The sequence below is a fragment of the Phyllopteryx taeniolatus genome, chromosome 9 (assembly GCF_024500385.1).
Source record: "Phyllopteryx taeniolatus isolate TA_2022b chromosome 9, UOR_Ptae_1.2, whole genome shotgun sequence".
Classification (NCBI taxonomy): Eukaryota; Metazoa; Chordata; class Actinopteri; order Syngnathiformes; family Syngnathidae; genus Phyllopteryx; species Phyllopteryx taeniolatus.
The window spans coordinates 8,368,439-8,387,372 of record NC_084510.1 but is presented as its reverse complement, the minus strand read 5'-3'; the positions used below and the strand labels follow the sequence as shown (position 1 = coordinate 8,387,372).

Sequence of the window (18,934 nt, the reverse complement as noted above, 5' to 3'; positions counted from 1 at the left end):
ATTAACCATGGGGTTGCGTGCACTTTACTACGGTTGTTATAACAGTAAGTTTTTTTTTTGTTTTTTTATTATTTTTTTGTTTTTGTTTGGGACATTTCTTTCAGTTACTATAGTCAGAAACATGCCGGTGACCTTTACGTTCTGTATCGCACAACTGTAGTTTGAAACTCCTGCGTTGTTGTGTGATAGCCGGCGCTGTCGGCTCTCAAGGTTACTGAGGGCAGGTTGGCCTGCCATGCGTTCCCTGGCCTACATTCTGGTCACCTCCATATTTGAAGTCGGAGCACAACACAATTCCAAGGACCAGAGGATTTCATTCAAACAAGGGTCATTATCGTAGAGTAAACAAAACAATTGACAAAATGATGGAGAACATTATTGCGGACAATATGTTTGTCTGTTTGGCTGTCTGTATTTTCCTAGTTGCCGTCATGCACGTAGCCTGTTCTGTGGCTTCAACAAAAAGCAGTGAGCCTGGGAGGGCTCGTGCTGCTAAAACGCAACACGTTTCTCCAAAGGAGGAGCTCCACTGCTGCTACCATTTAAATGTGGACGCATGCGCACTGCAATTCAATTGGGACTTCGTCTTACACAACCCAATCCTTTCTTTATTCTGCCCTCTTCTGCTCGCCGGTGTGTGGTAACCTCTCACGTTTGTCATTTTTTTTTTCTTTCTTGTCAATCACCGCTTAGGAAATGAGTGGGGACCATTCCCACAACGAGGACCAGGTAACGCTGAGCACATTTTGGGACGCCAGCATCAGTGATTAGCGCGTACATACTTGCTCGCATTGAATTTGTTTGGCTTGACAGGGTAACTTGGCTAACTGAACAGTGGCTGCTAATGCGCGTTGGCCGAGTGTGTTCACTAAGTCTCCTCATTTTGTTAATAATAATGTACTGACAACTTGTATTACATATTTGTTATGGATGACACAGCGGTGTGCTGGCGAGTTACCGCTTCGTCTTGTGTGGTTAGACGCATACTTGAATAAAAGAGTGCCGTAAGGCTGCATTTAATGTGGCGTTAGCATTTCCCTGTAGCATTCTAGGTATTAGCCGCTAAGTCATATTACTAGCCAGCGTAGCACGCTAGCTCACCGAGCTAAGATACTGCCCATTTGCCATCCAGCAAGTTCAAAGTTAGTTAGCTGCCGGCTGGTTAGCTTCTACCAAATGTAACCCTTGTCTGTTTTCTAATATATTTCAGATTGACTGTGGCTCTCGGGTCAACGGTAAGCGTGTTGGATTTCTAATATACATCGGGGTTAATATGCTTTTATCAAATATTGCACATATCTTCGGTGATAAATGACAACATGAGATTAGTTTAGAGCAGAGGAGAGAAATGGCGTCCAGAGACTAAGTCCTCTCTTTCACTCACAAGCGTCTATTGTTCAAACGGGAGGTCTTGCTACAGGCGTTTGGAAAAGAATAAACTCATTTCGAAAACATATTTGGAAAGAACCAGAGGTGTTTTATTCGTTTCTTGTGTTAAATATAGCCGCCGGTCACGTTAAACGGGCGAACTTTCCAGCTGAAAGTGAGGGTTTGGGGGTTGAGGACTTAGTCTCTGCGCCATTTTCTTTTTCGGCGCAGCGGCCTGACGACTGCAAGCTGAACCCAGAGGTGTACATGCCTGCATGGCTCAGAGGGCGCCCCATCTCGCCTCCACCACGGTACACTCAGCAAGATGATGTGAGAAGCGATAGTAATTGCTTATTTACTACACGATTATTAGTGATCTGGTAACGGGGGGTTAAATTTTCCTTCCCCAAGGAGAGAAACTTTTGACAGCACAGTGCTTCAGACAACATTTAAGTTAACTCAAAAGCAGCAACGCGGGCCTCAAGTCTACACTATTTCAGGCCATTTGTTCAACTTAATTGAATGGTCCCAAATACGATAAATATGACGAATGACGAGATGATTGTCTGTTTTTATTTCACAAAATTGACACTGGTCTGAGAGGTAGCAATATTTTTGGGACACAAATGGCTTGAGTGTCACCTTTAGTACCCATTTCCTTTTTAAAGCACTTATTGCACAAATGCAATATCCCTGGTGTTGAGCCGAAACCTCCTATAGCCAAATTTTGTCACTTTCATATTTTTTCACATATTAATACTAATGTTTTAGTCCCCACACACGTATGTTAGTTTTACAAATTATTCACCAATCTGAAGTGCTGAAAATGGCTTGGTCTCTTTGACGATGCAGTTTTTATGGTGCAACAAACATGGCATTTTGGGGGGGGTTACTGCAAACTGATGTTTAGGAGATACAAGGATTCTGACTCCCGTAATAAATGTTTTTAGTAATATATTGGATGAAAACAAGGTTAAGTCTACCCTGTCTAGCCTCGTACACATAATTTTCAGAATCTGTTTGGACAACACCATCAGCTTTAGTGATTTTGACCCACCTGAAATCTCACTGATGTCTGCTCTTACTCATCCATTATACTAAAACGACGTCTGCGTCTGTCTGCCTTAGATGAAAAGTAGGGCAACAGGAGAAAACTGTTCTTTTACGTGTTATGACCTGTCACTGTTTCAGATTGTTTTAAACAAGGGCTCATGTTGCAAGGGGGGTACTGTGTTGCTCTATTTTTGATTTCCAGTGATATTTTTTTTTCTTTGAGAAAATCCTTGCTGGAATGAAGGTGTGTGTGTGTGTGTGTGTGTGTGTGTGGTTATATAGATTATAATAATTTATACAACACTCACTGCACATCTTATTGGGATATACAAATACTGAAGCCCTATTTTTGATTGCCACTGTCTTCGCATAACTGTCTCCTTTTCTTATAGACTCCCACAGGCATAAATATAAAGAACACAAACACAAGGACCACAAGAAGGATAAGGAACGGGAGAAACTAAAGCATGGAAATGGGTATAATTTGCATTTTACAATGCACCCTGACTTCGGTGGTGCCCAATAAAATTAGTTCCACTAAATCTAATCGCGACATCTGTGTTTTTCATTTAATTGATGCAACAGTGACCACTCGTCTGACAAAAAACATCGAGACAAAGATAAGGACAAGTTGAAGCACAAAGATGGCAGCACAGACAAATTTAAGGACAAGCACAAGGAGAAGAAGGTGGTTGAAATTAGTCTTTGCATGCATTTAACATGATATATTTACCCTGTAGGTTCCTCCTGCTTTGTCACATCACTCCTAATTGCACCTAGAGTATCTGTCATCTAACTTCTCTGAACATGTACACTGTTGAGTAATGTCTACTACAAATGTACAATGATGTCTTATGTAGTTTATTTCTGCAAAGAAAGTGGTAATAATACAAAAATGTTTGAAGGGAATGACTGTTGATTAACAAATGTATTTCTCTTTTACAGATGAAAATCCTTGATGGTAAAATTAAAAAGGAGAAAGAGAATGGATTTGCCAGGTATTTATGTTCTGGTTTTATTTTAAGGGATTCATTGTCATTGCATATATAATAATTGAAGCATGATTGTTTTGCCGATTAATTTTTTTTCAGCCCACTACATTTGAAGTGTGAGCCTGACGATGACTTGTACCACTCCCCTAAACACGACAAGTCTCTTAAGAGGCAGCGAGATGACGATGAAGAGTGAGTGACCAATAAACTATCATCTTGGTGGTCTTTTCGGTCACTTGACATTTTTAATGTTCATTTTTCAGTTATGATTTTAAGCCCAAAAAAGTAAAGACTGAAAATGACAAGAAGGACAAGAAAAGGAAACAAATTGAGGTAAGTACATAACCATGTGCAAAATATGTGTGTTTGTTTGTGTGTGTGTGTGTAAAATTCATTAGGGCTGGGCGATTAATCGAAATTGTGATTTCGATTTTGGCTTCTCACAATCATATTATAATTGAACAAAAATTATTTCCGGTATGTGGCGCGAGTTGTGTATGCAAGTTCCTGCGTTGTGAACGCACCCTGTGTTGCTTGTAGCAAGCGTGTTGACATGTTCTTCTACTCTCCCAGAGTGTGCTTTAAGCTGTTTATTGACACCCCAGTTGGAGTTTACTGTAAAACTAAACGCACAACAAAAATTTTTACACACATTGTATATTAAATACAAGACGCATTGTTTCAGAAATTGCCATCTTAATGCTAACAGTCAATTGAAAACCCTATTGACGGACAAGCTAAAGTAAGCATTAGCTTACGGGAGGGATTTACCTTAAAATAAGGTATCTTCACACACAAACACTATAGTAACAGACAGGTGATATAACAATACTCACAGGCATATAGTCTTCCAAATCTTATAGTCTTCCTAATCCAGTTTTTATTATAACTTTCTTTGTCTACTTTTTTAAATTTTATTTTAATTGTTTTTATTTTTATTTAAAAAAAAAAAGCTGGCTGTAAATATGCCACACTGCCCCTAAGAAGCCAAGGTGTGTATAGGAGTAACAGCAGCTACAGTCATGGCTTAGTATAAAAAGACAAACTCCCCCCGCCCCCTGTGGCTGTCTGACATGAAATCAGACTAAAGATTTCCTGTTGTAGGTCAATTAGGATTACCAACATTTCTATTTGCTAAATGCCAGGTTATTGAGAGGATTTTATTTTTTATTTTTTTTTATATAGACAAATATGTGTAATAGATCATAGTCACCCCAGGCGTACCAATGTTTTTCACCATGACTATTTATTTAAATTTTTTTATTTATATTTTTTTAATATGGACTGTAAAACATTATCATGATATTATTTCACCAAATCAATTCAATTGTAATTCAGATAAATTTGGTTGACTACATGACAAATTATTCGATATTGCTCTGGAGAGTTTAATTTAGTACCACCAAAGTGACATGCCTCACTCAGAGATTTCATGCAACAGGAACATTTTAATTATTGTTACAGTGCTGCTGTTTAATGCTTAGGTACATCTTAAATTAGTATTTAGTTGGAACATAACCCCCAAATTACTAAGCATAATCACTGTATAGTAGTTATAATAACATAAACCTAGGGGCAATGGTAAATTGCATTGTTTACTTATGTCTTATGTTTTTTTTTTCTTTTTTCTTTTTAATTGTTGTCTTTGGGCTTCATCATAAAGACCCCCAAGACACAGGGTCTTGGTTTACTAATATGACCTTTTTGGGTTTGAAATACATGTATTGATTGAACTTTTTTGGAGAATTATCTGTAACCTGCCCTTGAATAGCTTCCATCTTAAACAGGATTGTTGTTTGTACTGCCTAGTAATAAAGCTTATCAGTGGGATGTTTGATTGCTTTTTTCCAGTAATAAGATATGAAAGGTCATGGTTCGCTTTTTTAAATATTTATGATAAAGATCATTTTGCATGTTTTATTTTTTTTACATCACGTGGTCTTAAAGCGAGTTTAAGTTTGCATAATTAGTTTCAACCAGGCAGTCAGGCTTTCTGTACTACAGATGTGAATTGCAGCTTGGGTTTGGCCAACTCAGTTAATTTTCTCTTCCCTTTTTAGGACGTAAAGCCTAAAAAGACAAAAGATAAAAAAGGAGAAACTGCTGATGGAAAAAAGAAAGCAAAAAAGGAACCAGAAGAGAAGTGGAAATGGTGAGTTAGTAGTGTTTTTGTGAATACCGTATTTTCGCGACTATAAGTCGCAACGTATTAAAAGGCGCAGTCTCAGTTACTTTTCTGTATTTAACACATACATAAGGCGCACCACACGCATTATTGGGCGCAGGCATGGTGAAACATTCGGTAGCTTAAAACATACGGTAGAATGCATGCACGCTAAAACATACGCTAGTTGTTTTTAAAAAGGCAGCGGGAGCAAAACTGAGTTCGGTTGTACTTTATTGAAGTCTTTAACAATGTAAACAGTGAGTTTGGTTGCATTTTATTGAAGTATTTTAACAATGTACTCGTGTTATTATAATTATTATTTTTTGATCAATCCTCATCCATAAATCCATCGAAGTCCTCATCTTCTGTGTCCGAAATGAACAGCTGGGCAATTTCGCCATCAAACATGCCGGGTTCCCTCTTGTCATTGTCAAAGTCAGTCTCGTTGCCGGGGGGCTGTTCAGCATTGATGCCGGCTTTCGCGAAAGCTCGGACAACAGTCAAAGCAGATACCTTAGCCCAGGCATCCACTTGCGAACCATGGATTTGTTGATCCTGAATTCTCTCGCGGCTACTTGATTCCCATGTTCCTCCACGTAACTGATAGCTTGCAGTTTAAACTGTGCTTCGTAAGCGTGTCTCTTCGTAGGTGCCATTTTCGGGGGTCCTTAGACAATATATACCTAATGGGGACGTGCCTTTAGCGTGCTCTTTCACGCGTACCCTTCCCCCTTTAACGTCCGCATGCTGTCCTCAGTCCCGTCCGCCTTTACTCAATATAAGCAGCGTGTCGGCAGGAAATGCTCCCAGTCAGTCAAGTGGAGCGCTCATCATTCACACAACAACATTTACAGAATTTGGAACTCGGTCCACACATAAGGCGCGCCGCATTATAAGGCCCCCCCCCCCTCGTCCACTTTGGAGAAAATTTAAGACTTTTAAGAGCGCCTTACGGTCATGAAAAAATACAGTAGATGTGGTGGGATTCTGTCATGAGTTATGATTTTTGCCACTGGTTCCAGGTGGGAAGAAGAGCGATACACAGATGGTGTCAAGTGGAAGTTTCTGGAACACAAAGGACCTGTGTTTGCCCCACCATATGAGCCCCTCCCTAGCAAAGTCCATTTTTACTATGATGGTAAGAAACCTATGTTTGCATAACACCACTTCCCTGGCTGATCAATACATCTATTTATCTTTAAGGTAAGCCAATGAAGCTCAGTCCAGAGGCAGAAGAGGTAGCCACATTCTTTGCCAAAATGCTGGACCATGAGTACACCACAAAGAACATCTTTCTCAAAAACTTTTTTAAAGATTGGCGGAAAGTAGGTGGAAAATAAGATAAGTAGGTTTTTTGATACGTTCTCCAATCTTTTTAATTAATGGTATATTTTTCTAAATTCAGGAAATGACCACAGAGGAAAAGGCTAAGATCACAGACTTGAAGAAGTGCAACTTCTCTGAGATGTCTGACTACTTCAAGGCTCAGTCTGAAGCAAGAAAGGCAATGTCCAAGGAAGAGAAATTGGTAAACTTCTATCACTTTTATGACAGTGCCAAAATGCCAAGCTCCCTTGATTGATGCGTGGAATCAACTTTACATCAGTTGAAGTCTTGAAATCCCAAAAGATTCTGGTGACACTGAAAGTTGGTTACAGTGTCCTTGGTTTATGACGGAGTTCTGTTCCTACAGCAGTGATGTAACCTGAAATTGTTTGTCACTAACACACACTTAAACCGTACTAAAGTCATAATTACAGTAAAGATGTCTGTATTATTTGCTACTTGTATCAAACACACGTCTTGGCCATACGTATAAAACAATCAAATGAATAACGGTAAGCATGCCAGTAACTGGGCATATTGCCTGACATTCCGACACCACTGAGCAAACTATTTAATTGCGTGCCATCGTTAACAGTTTGTCATTATTCATTATCAATCCTTATAAAGGGATTTTATTTTTTCTTGTTTACAGTGAGTGAAACCTAACTGACGAGTCTATGTATTTATCCATCCATCCATTTTCTGAGCCGCTTCTCCTCACTAGGGTCGCGGGCGTGCTGGAGCCTATCCCAGCTGTCATCAGGCAGGAGGCGGGGTACACCCTGAACTGGTTGCCAGCCAATCGCAGGGCACATACAAACAAACAACCATCCGCACTCACATTCACACCTACGGGCAATTTAGAGTCTCCAATTAATGCATGTTTTTGGGATGTGGGAGGAATCCGGAGTGCCCGGAGAAAACCCATGCAGGCACGGGGAGAACATGCAAACTCCAAACAGGCGGGGCCGGGGATTGAACCCGGGTCCTCAGAACTGTGAGGCTGACGCTCTAACCAGTCGTCCACCGTGCCGCCTCTATGTATTTATAATTTCTTTAAATTCATGGCATTGTTTGTCTTTTTTTGTTCATAGAAAATAAAGGCAGAGAATGAGCGCCTCTTACAGGAGTACGGCTTCTGCATCATGGACAACCACAGGGAACGTATTGCTAACTTCCGCATTGAGCCACCTGGCCTGTTCCGTGGTCGTGGAGACCATCCTAAAATGGGCATGCTGAAACGTCGGATCAGACCTAAAGACATCATCGTCAACTGCAGCAAGTTAGTGCTTTTCCTCAGTGCTGTGAGGCCTTTATTGGCAGCGGCACAGTTAAGTGCAGGGTCTTTGGAATGTCACTGTGCGCTCATATTTTTGTTGAACAGACATATTTTACTATAGAATAGAGAATGCACATATATATATATTCTATATTGAAACATATCTGTTGATTAAAAACATGGTAAGTGCACAGTAACTTTCCAAACACCCTGTATTAATCTAATGTGCACACAGGGACTCCAAGCACCCACAGCCTCCTCCGGGAACAAAGTGGAAAGAGGTTCGTCATGATAACAAGGTGACATGGCTGGTGTCGTGGACTGAGAACATCCAAGGTTCTATCAAGTACATCATGTTGAACCCCAGCTCAAGGATCAAGGTAGGCTGCAACCTGATCTACTGTACATGTATGGGCTTTGTTTGATCATTGAGCGTCGTGGTTCCCTCCTTATTTTGTGTGTGTGTGTGATGTGACATCATCTCTAGAGCTGTGGAATATTTTCTTTGTATGTAGTGTGATATAAAAATGGGGTGGGGGGGGTTACTCTGCGAGCCAATGAGAACATGGCTGTCAAATTTATGAGGACCTCACAGTATTATGTTGGTCGCAATAAGAGAGATTTCACTCTTATTGCGACCAAATCCAGTGCAAACTGGCATACAGAAATGGTCATTTGACCTTCACAATAATAATAATAATAATTTAGTACATTTTCCTGACAGTTGAAGCACTTGTTTTTGTGTTCACTCTGAACGGAGCAGGAACCTAACAGGATGCTAGTTTGTCAATCACTGGCGGGAGCCGACATACTTGAGCTTATCCTTTCACATTCAGAGCTAGCTGGTTTCACTTTAGTGTTCGCGGTGCTAGCTTCATTCTTAAACAAAGCGTTTTGGGCTATCTGTTCCGGACAGTCTGGTTTGGTTGATGTGGTATTTTCAAGAATCAGTCTTGTTTCTTTTTTTATTCACTTTATTGAAAGTTCACCACACAGAGCAAAAGTGGCATCCTTATAGCAACTTAGAAATACTTCTTCGACTCTTGTTTCTTCAGCTCCTATCGACATACTCCTTTTACGTGGTGCCCCTCAGTTTTCGGAGTCTGAACTGTCTCAGGCTAAACTTCAGACTGAGACACGACATTTGGGTAAAGTAGGGCCTTTCGAACAAGATGACTAACTTGCGTTACTAAAACTCTGATTAAATGGTAGTTAAATGTGACTGTGAATTTTAATTTCATTCTTTGAAAAGGGATTGTGCTACCAGATATTTTGAATGGTATTTATTTGGCCACTGGATATTTTTCATTTTTATTAAAATTGTATTCATTTTATTGTGTTGTATTCAAAAAATTTTTTATGAACAAATGTAATAAAAATAAGGGAAGATTCCCAGTTATTTCATGTAAGTTTAAGAAAAAATACTATGTCGGGATATATATCGTTATCAGGATATACAATTACCTAAATCGGGACAAATAATTTTGTCCTTCATCTGTGTTTTTTTTATTACCCCAACTGGAAGGATTGGAACTAGCCGTGTTTGCTTGTCAGATGGATCATAACTACTTTGAGGCAGTCGTCGCATGTCTTTTGCTGGTCTTATGTTCCAAAAACTGCTGTGAAAAGTGAAAATCTGGGAATATCAGGCGGCTCCCATAAATTTAGTTTTCCTATCAAATTTAATCCCGAAATTAAGCTCTTTAAATATAAAACCTTGACACGGATATGTGAATAAATATATGTACGAGAGGTGCATCAATTAATTGACAACTAATCGATTATCAAATCAACAGTTATTTTGATATTTAGTTAATTTAACCTTGTTTAATTTACAATTGGCCAAATACAATGTGTCAGCCGCACAATCGTGAATATTATCAGATTTCTGTAGTCCTCCATGAAAGCACATTGATTATCTTAGTTTAATCAAAATAAGACATTTGCAATTATCTAGTTTTTGGAAAACAATGATAAACATTTTTACCTATTTTCTGACAGAAAATGTGGACCAAACAAGTAACTGAGTATAATCAATTTGTTTGTGAATTTCTGCAGTTAATTTGAAATAATGTCCTGTTTTTGAATAAAAGGATGGATGGCTAGAAAATGTTTTTTAAACCAATTCATCCATTAATCAAATGTTCTAATTGGAAATCTGTGGGTATACCAAAGTGAAGTGTGTAGGCCTCAGTCTGATATGCGCTGAACAGTTACTGTAATGTAGTGGTCAAAAAGTTTGACCCAATCGTTTGTCAACACTGTCGTCTGTTTTGTTTGTGTGCAGGGAGAAAAGGACTGGCAAAAGTATGAAACAGCCCGTAGACTAAAGAAATGCGTGGACCGCATCAGGACCCAGTATCGCGATGACTGGAAGTCCAAGGAGATGAGGATCCGACAGAGGGCCGTAGCGCTTTACTTCATTGATAAGGTGAGCTACACCTCGCCCGTGTACGTAGCTCAAAGTTACAATGTGACAAATTCCTTGAACGCAAGCTTGGTCTCGTGTGGTGCAGTTGGCTCTGAGAGCAGGTAACGAGAAAGAGGAAGGTGAGACCGCCGACACGGTGGGCTGCTGCTCCCTGAGGGTGGAACACCTCAAACTCTATCCAGAGAATGACGGTCAAGAGTATGTCGTGGAGTTTGACTTTCTGGGTAAAGATTCCATCCGATATTACAACAAAGTCCCTGTGGAAAAAAGGGTGAGTGGTCCTCTAAAGAAAACTATCTCACTGCAAACTCTTACTCATGGCTGTTGTTTCTCTTTAGGTTTTTAAAAATCTACAGTTGTTCATGGAGAACAAAGAGCCAGATGACGACCTGTTTGATCGCCTGAACGTGAGCTAAAAAATATGCAGTCGCACCTCAAAGTTCAACCGCAATCCATTTCAAGACACCAAGCAACATTTTATCATTGTCATACAAGTATGAGCAGAAGTTAACCAGCCAGTATTTAAAACAATGAAGATGCCAAAAGGTGCAGCAGGCATTGGATCAAAACAGTAGAATACGTAACTTGATTTGCACTGACAACATTTGATATTTTTGAACTCTAAAAATACTTAGAACTTTGGGGTATATTTGTTACCAGCGTTTTGAACTCCCAAGTGGGCATTCCAATTTCAAACTGCCACTGCACCTCTGTACGCACAGAGGGGTCCTTGGTTCATGACGGAGCTCCGTTCCAATGGTGGAGACCTAACCCAAGTTTATACGGGCATTAGAGAAAAGTTGTAGTCTATAACCAACGTAAGCTAACGCGGTAGTAAAGTCATGATCACAGTCAGGCCATAAACAGGGATGGACAGGGTGTGCGCATGTGCACTGAAAATATAAAAAGTGCACTAGATTTAATTGTATCATTGCGCATTTGCATACCGGGGGCTCGAGATTAGTGTTGTCATTCACGAACGACTCGTTCGAAGGAACAAATCGTTTGAGTGCACGTATTAATGGAATCACTTCATGAATTGATTCGTTCCTCTCTGTTTAGTTGAGCTCAGCCTTTGGTGCCAAAGAAATGGAAACAGTGCCACGTACGCACGGCAATGGTGGTTGAGTATGCGCGCATGGGCCTCAGGCGAGGCGGTGGGCTCTGTGGGGTGTTGGTGTCTCGGTCTTGCTGCACAGACCGCTACGACAGTCTGTCAAAATATGTTGTATTTGTTTAATTCATTTATTGAAGTTTTCACAATAATACAGATATGTACAATTACAGCATGAGAAAAGAAAAACCCACCCCACACAAAACTTAACTTTCCCACTGCCACAGAAAATATAGTACTTCGTATGTCATTCTTGTAGCTTTGTTGATGGCTGGTTAAAGAATGTCTGTCAAAATATGTCTTGACGTAAAACCAGATCGTGGTGGAAAAATCAATGGGGACCGGTGCCCCTCAATGGTCAACCCCATAATCTTTTTCCTGGCAGTGTGGGCTGGCGCAACCTCGGTCCTTCCCCTTTTGCCATAGATTTTAACTAGTATGACCCCGCCTGTGTGGAGGTTGCATGTTCTCCCCGTGCCTGTGTGGGTTTTCTCCAGGTATTCTGGTTTCATCCCACATCCCAAAAACATGCGTGGTAGGTGGATTGACTGCCCCAAATTTGCCCATAGGTGTGAATGTGATTGGCTGGCGACCAGTTCAGGGTGTACCCAGCCTCTCGCCTGAAGATAGCTGGGATAGGCTCCAGCACACCCGCAACCCTAGTGAAGATAAGCGGTACAGAAAATGGATGGATGAAAATGTCCTTACGGGATTATAAAATAAGTATAAGTACAGGTATATACAGAATGCAAGGTATGAAATGATATACAATGGGCTTTATATTTGTGGACTGCTCAATGTGGGCCGGAGCGCAAATGGTACGCATCTTGATGTTGGTGCCAGCACCACGCTTGCTGCGCATTTCCCTATTTGGCAGAATGGTTTGTGCCAAACTAAGGGCGGGGGGGGGCGGATAGTTGTGTGATTTGTCTTCTGTCTGGAGCATGTGACGTTTTGGTAAATGAGGGCTCTATTTCCAGTGATACATCTTCATTTCATGCAAGCACAAGACTCATTGCGTGTTGGCAGACCGTCTGTGCCAAGCTGGGCGGTGTCAGCGCAATGAGGGTGTGCGCTTGAAGTGACATTATGGTTTCAGAAAGTCTGTCTAAACTTAGACCAGCTATGGCATGGGGATCTAACGCGATATTGGTGAATCTGATGCAGTGTACATACAGGCACGCAAGGTCGTTTTTCGTGTGCTGATTTATTTCATCAGTGGGCATCCAAACCGCTTAATCATTTTCGGAATCAATACATTGGATGCATTAGTATTTTTTTAATTATTATTATTATTTTTTTTAAATCCACGTACCGGCTGGCCCACAGGGGTGGAAAGGAATGATCGTTTGAGGGGATATAAATCAATGAGGTGCGCGAACAAATTTTTGTCGCCAGCGATTTTTCGCGAGATCATTCTCTGTATAAGGGTTGACCGCTAAAGTTAAATGCTCCAGTCTCACACACGTCACTGAGTTCTCTTCCACGTATATGACGTCACCATATGCCGCTTTTAAAGGGTATGACATGACCCGCTTCGATTAGAGTGTTGAAGTCTGTTGCGGTGATGCCCACACCAGCGCGGATGTCCAATTTTAAATGTATGTAAATAGGGTACGTCAGTCCACCAAAGTACCAAAGCCCTCCCGCCTCGCAGAGAGAGCAGATAATACGTGACCTCTGCAGATGTGGGGTGGATCAGACGCAGTATTTCATTCATAAATATGTGAACAGCTGACATCGAACCCTCTGAATTAATGTACAGACCCTTTCCAAAAAATTTGAATATCATGGAAAAGTTTATTTCCATAATTATATTAAAACAATTAAACTTTTATGGATTATAGATTCAGGGGCCACAATTGAAACAATTTCAAGTACTTATTTGTTTATCCATCCATCCATTTTCTGTACTGCTTATTCTTACGAAGGTCACGGGTGTGCTGGAGCCTATCCCAGCCATCTTTGGGTGAGAGGCGGGGTAGACCCTGAACTGGTCGCCAGTTTTTTTACATAATTTGGGCTACCAGCTGATAAAACTCCGAAATCAGGAATTTCAGGAAAATTAGAATACTGTGAAGAAATCACCATTTACTTCTGTGTTTGTTTAAAAAAAAAATAATAATAATAATAATTAGTCATATTAAATCCATCAAAATATGGTACTTTCAAAACAATATGTTAATCTTCAATACTTGGTTGGGAATCCCTTTGCTTTAATCACTGCCTGAATGCGCGGTGGCATTGAGGCAATCAGCCTGTGGCATTGGCTGGGAGTTATGCAAGCCCAGATTTCCTTGATGCTTGCTGACAGTTGTTCTTTGTTCTTGGGTCTGGTGCCCCTCATTTTCCTCTTGATAATACCCATCGATTCTCAATGGGGTTTAGATCCGGCGAGTTGGCTGGCCAGTCAAGCACTGTGATGGCATCAAACCAGGTTTTGGTGTTTCTGGCGGTATGGGCAGGTCCTGCTGGAAGATGAAATCTGCATCTCCATACAGATCCTCAGAAGAAGGAATCATGAAGTCCTCTAAAACATTCTGGTGGTAGATTTTTGCGGTGACCTTGATTTAAGAGGGCAGAGTTTACAAACAGCTGCACTGGACATTGCACCCCAAATCATGACTGACTGTGGATAGTTCACACTGGAGCTCAAGCAGCTTGGGTTCTGTTCTTCCTCCAAACCCGTGGACCTTGATTCCCGAATCATCGGTACACTTTACTTTCATTGGAAAAGAGGACCTTGGACCACTGTCCAACAGTCCAGTTCTTCTTCTCCTTGGCCCAGTAGAGACTCTTCCTACGCTGGCTCAGAAGTGGCTTGACCCGAGGAACCCGACTGACAGTTGTAGCCCATCTCATGGATGCGTCTGAATGTGGTGGTTTTTGAACCTGTGACTCCCTCCTCATTCCACTCTTTCTGGATCTCTGCTAGATTCTTTAATCTTCTCTATTTGATAATCCGCTGAAGCCCACGGTCATCTCTTTTGCTGGTGCATCTTCTCATGACACATTTTGTCCTTCCACTAGACTTTCCAATGATATGCTTGGACACAGCACTCTGTGACCAGCCAGCCTCCTTAGCTATGAACTTTTGTGGCTTACCCATCCTATGAAGGGTATCAATGATGTTCTTCTGGCCAGTTGTCAAGTCTGCAGTCTTCCCCATATTGAGCCCATCCATCCATCCAATTTCTGAGCCGCTTATCCTCACAAGGGTCACGGGAGTGCTGGAGCCTATCCCAGCTATCATCGGGCAGGAAGCGGGGTACACCCTGAACTGGTTGGCAGCCAATCGCAGCATATTGAACCCAACTGAGAAAATGTAACCAATCTGAAGCAATTTAATGACACCTGGGGAAACCTGTGCAGGTGCTTTGAGTTTTGTAGATGATTAGTGGGTGACAATCAGCTTAAAACATTTATGGCTTGCAAAATTTGTGCTGATTTCTTCACAGTATACACATTTTTTAAATTCCTGATTCCGTGGGTTTAATGAGCTGGAAGCCCAAATTATGTAAAAATAAACAAATACTTGAAAATGTTTAAATTGTGGGCTTTGAATCTATAATCTATGAAAGTTTAACTTTTTGAATGGAATTATGGAAATAAATAAACTTTTCCATGATGTTCTATTTTTTTTGGAAAGGCTCTGTATAAAGCAGTTCCTTGGAGACATCATTATCATCGTCATTATTACCCCATTTGTATTTATTTAATCACCCAACTGGCCAGCACAGAGCTATGGGTGGAGATAGATTCTTGAAGTCCACAGACATATTTGTCACCCGTGGTTATCCCCAGCTCATACTTCAATCACGCTTCCTGTTGCCACACGGGCAAGTGACAATGCTCCATGCAGTCACGCATTGATCGCTCTCTCCATGCATGCAAGACCGTCAATGCGCCTCACTTAAAGGGAATGAATGAATTTGAGCCGCTTTGATCGGCCGCGAATGAAGTCTGCTGTGTTTACGCCCACCGGCGCAGACAGCCCCTTTTTGTTAAATACACTGGCTGCACGCGTCTGCGAGATTACGACAATCCGGTCTAACCTGCCCCCTCCCTCACAGAGACACGCCACGCGCTGTGCCGGATTTGCGTTTGTCAGGAAAATAGAGCCCAATGTGGTCTGTTTCAATAGCTATGTATGGACAGGCTGTGTACCAGCTGTGATCTGGCTCAGACTATCCATCCATCCGTTTTCCATACCGCTCATCCATGCTAGGGTTGTGGGTGATTTGGAGCATATCCTAGCTAACCTTGGGCGAGAGGCCGGGTAGATCCTGAACTGGTTGCCAGCCAATCGCAGGGCAAATATAACCAAACAACCATTCGCACTCACATTCCGACTAAGACAAATAAAACAAAGCGTATGCAAAAAGACCTAAAGGACAACAAAAAAAACGTGCACCTCTGGCCGTAGATATAAAAAATATAATAATCAGACGAAAAACAGGCGGTGTGATGGTAACTCGGCATGATTCCTGTGCTGTGTCAACGCTGCGCAAACTAATTTATGGTTGCACTGTGTAAACGAAGGACCCTCTGTATTTGGAATGTTGGCATTTTGTTCATTTTGCTCACTTTTGGCAGACTTCAATTCTCAACAAGCACCTTCAAGAGCTGATGGACGGTCTGACAGCCAAAGTTTTCCGTACATACAACGCATCGATCACCTTGCAACAGCAGCTCAAAGAGCTTACAAATGGTATGCTGCCATTGGAAAATCTCAGCTCAACAATCCAAACCAGATCGATGTCAAGAATGTTCTTTAAGTTCATCCTTAAGAATTGATAAACGTCTTTTTCGTCACTATTAAATCAATGTTGTTGCTGTTTCCTCTGTAGCGGATGAGAATGTTCCAGCCAAGATCCTGTCGTACAACAGGGCCAACAGAGCTGTGGCCATCCTGTGTAACCACCAGAGGGCTCCACCTAAGACGTTTGAGAAGTCCATGCAGAACCTGCAGACTAAGGTGAGCATGGGATGTGCTTTTGTTTATCATCACACAGGAAATGTCACATTGCTGGGCAAATGATCCAATTACAGGTTTTTATGTGGATAAATCTCCATTTTCTTCTTGTGGGTGCTAAAATGCAAGTTTCAGTGCAAACTAGAATTGTGAAAGGCTGCAAATTTTGTGGTAAATTTCCATGGGAATTTAATCTAGGGAATTTTCGAAGTATTCCAAATTTGAAACTTTCCATGGGAAATTTAATCGAAAGATATCGTATTCAAGCATGCATGTAAACATTTTATTTTGTTATAAGCAGACATCCATGCAAAAGGGATCTCCTTGATCACATGTGAGGTCATTGCAGGACCTGATCTGCTCCATTTGTTTTTCACTTCACTCGAGCAGCAGGGTATCTGAAGCAGTGGTGGTTTTTGACTGGTTTTACTGGGGGGCCAGGGGTTTTGTCAAAGGGACACACACACACACACACTATTGTTGAAGTTGCTTCACTGTATTTACTTATTCATTCATGGTATTTATTAACTGCATTCATTGTTTTTTATGCTATTCAGTAAATTATTTCATTGTATTCTAAAGCCTGACAAGGGACGAAGACTGCAAATTAGCTGACGCTAGACATCTAGACATTTTTAAAGGCAATGGAGAGCAATACACATTTCATCAACCCAGTATATATAACGTTTGGTTTTGTGTCGTGGTTAAGTTAACTAACATTAGCTAAAAGCATGCAATCAACTCAAGCTAACATTAACGCCTGCTCTGACAGGCTGCTATTATATCATTCATAAAGTTGGCCAACAATAATTTTTGACCAGAAATCTTACCTTTTATTGTTCGTAGTAATTGTTTCTTCATTCTGATTGCCTCTGGTGGCCGGTCATTTTGTGCTGCGGTTTTCACCTTTTATATCAACAAAATGCACTCAAACAAATTAAGGATCGGACTTGAATATTTAACTTGAGCCGGCGCATTATTTCCGCCTTTTGCGGTGCTGCAATAGCAAAATTTTAATGATTACAGTAGGTTCTGTAGCGCTGGGAGAAGTGGATGAGGATTTCCCTTCATGCCTAGCGACATGTTGTACATTGTTACAGTAATTAACGTGTCAATCTAAATGTTTGACGTTGTTTCCTCCATAATAATACTGTTTTACTCACCTGTTGGTTTTCGTTGTTGTCATACTGTAAGTGTAGGTTGTGCTCTGTGTAGTGACTGCTGACTAGTTTTCACAAAGTGACAAGCATATGATTAGTCCGTATGAGGTGCTGATGCTTGGGAGGAGAGACTGTTGTAGCATGTATTCATAATGGTGATTTGTCTGAGCTAGATTCACCCTCCATGCCACATTATAACAAGTCAGCCCGTTATCGACGCAATGTTAAACAAACCTTAACTTGTGGCCCCCCTGTTACATAGTAAGGGGGGGAGGGTGAAGGCCCTGAGTTACAGGGGTTCTGCCCTTTCCCGTCCCGCCCTAAGAACTGACACTGGTCTGAAGCTTGCTCATATCTCACATTTTGGCTTGCATCACAAAGCAAAAAAACGAGGCGGTAAGAGATGGTAAATCAAGGTACCACTGTGCTGTAGTCAGACTTATGCTAAAATGTCCCCCCCCCCCCCAAACTATATGTAGGTTGGCTATTAAGAGCCAACCTTTATTTTTTTAATTCCTGGTTTGTTCCTGTTCTTTCTCATGAAAGGTTTTCAACTTTCAAAAATTCTTGGAATTTTGCAATCCCGACTCAAACTTATTTTTGAAATGGTGGTGAAAGTTAACATGTTGCAAATGTAACAGTCAGTGAGTTGTTATCTTGATTTGTCTTAGATTGAAGCTAAAAGGGACCAGCTGTGTGATGCTAAAAGAGAGCTGAAGAGTGCCAAGGCTGATGCCAAAGTACGGAGGGATGAAAAATCCAAGAAGTGAGTGGACTTTTATAGATGTGGTGCCACGTGTTAACTAACGGGCGGTTTCTTACAGCCTTATGTAATCGTGACCCTTCACCGTATAGGGCTGTCGAGACGAAGAAGAAGGCCGTCCAGAGGATAGAAGAGCAGCTGATGAAGCTGGAAGTGCAGGCGACCGATCGTGAGGAGAACAAGCAAATTGCGCTCGGCACTTCGAAGCTCAACTATCTCGACCCCCGCATCTCTGTGGCTTGGTCAGTGACGTTTAATTTAAACAAATAAATAAATAAATAAACAAACATGTTTATAACAAGTAAA

General features: G+C 41.2%; 1 protein-coding gene across 2 annotated transcripts in view; it reads left to right on the top strand.

Annotated features, from left to right (window-relative positions):
• The first annotated feature begins 582 nt into the window (after positions 1–582).
• The window catches only part of top1a (DNA topoisomerase Ia), a 19,610-nt gene continuing 1,258 nt past the window's right edge, over positions 583–18,934 (top strand). Inside the window, exons 1-21 of one of the 2 annotated variants that reach the window (XM_061784779.1) lie at positions 602–729; positions 1,211–1,235; positions 1,600–1,698; positions 2,814–2,898; positions 3,007–3,109; positions 3,367–3,419; positions 3,513–3,605; positions 3,677–3,746; positions 5,474–5,565; positions 6,603–6,718; positions 6,784–6,905; positions 6,986–7,108; positions 8,001–8,188; positions 8,421–8,565; positions 10,473–10,616; positions 10,702–10,887; positions 10,955–11,023; positions 16,327–16,441; positions 16,581–16,708; positions 18,537–18,631; positions 18,721–18,870. In XM_061784779.1, coding sequence (XP_061640763.1) covers positions 3,367–3,419; positions 3,513–3,605; positions 3,677–3,746; positions 5,474–5,565; positions 6,603–6,718; positions 6,784–6,905; positions 6,986–7,108; positions 8,001–8,188; positions 8,421–8,565; positions 10,473–10,616; positions 10,702–10,887; positions 10,955–11,023; positions 16,327–16,441; positions 16,581–16,708; positions 18,537–18,631; positions 18,721–18,870 — 1,889 coding nt within the window. In that variant the 5' untranslated portion in view covers positions 602–729; positions 1,211–1,235; positions 1,600–1,698; positions 2,814–2,898; positions 3,007–3,109. Of the gene's footprint in view, positions 730–1,210; positions 1,236–1,599; positions 1,699–2,813; positions 2,899–3,006; positions 3,110–3,366; positions 3,420–3,512; positions 3,606–3,676; positions 3,747–5,473; positions 5,566–6,602; positions 6,719–6,783; positions 6,906–6,985; positions 7,109–8,000; positions 8,189–8,420; positions 8,566–10,472; positions 10,617–10,701; positions 10,888–10,954; positions 11,024–16,326; positions 16,442–16,580; positions 16,709–18,536; positions 18,632–18,720; positions 18,871–18,934 lie in introns of both variants that reach the window. The other variant, XM_061784778.1, reaches the window with a different exon arrangement.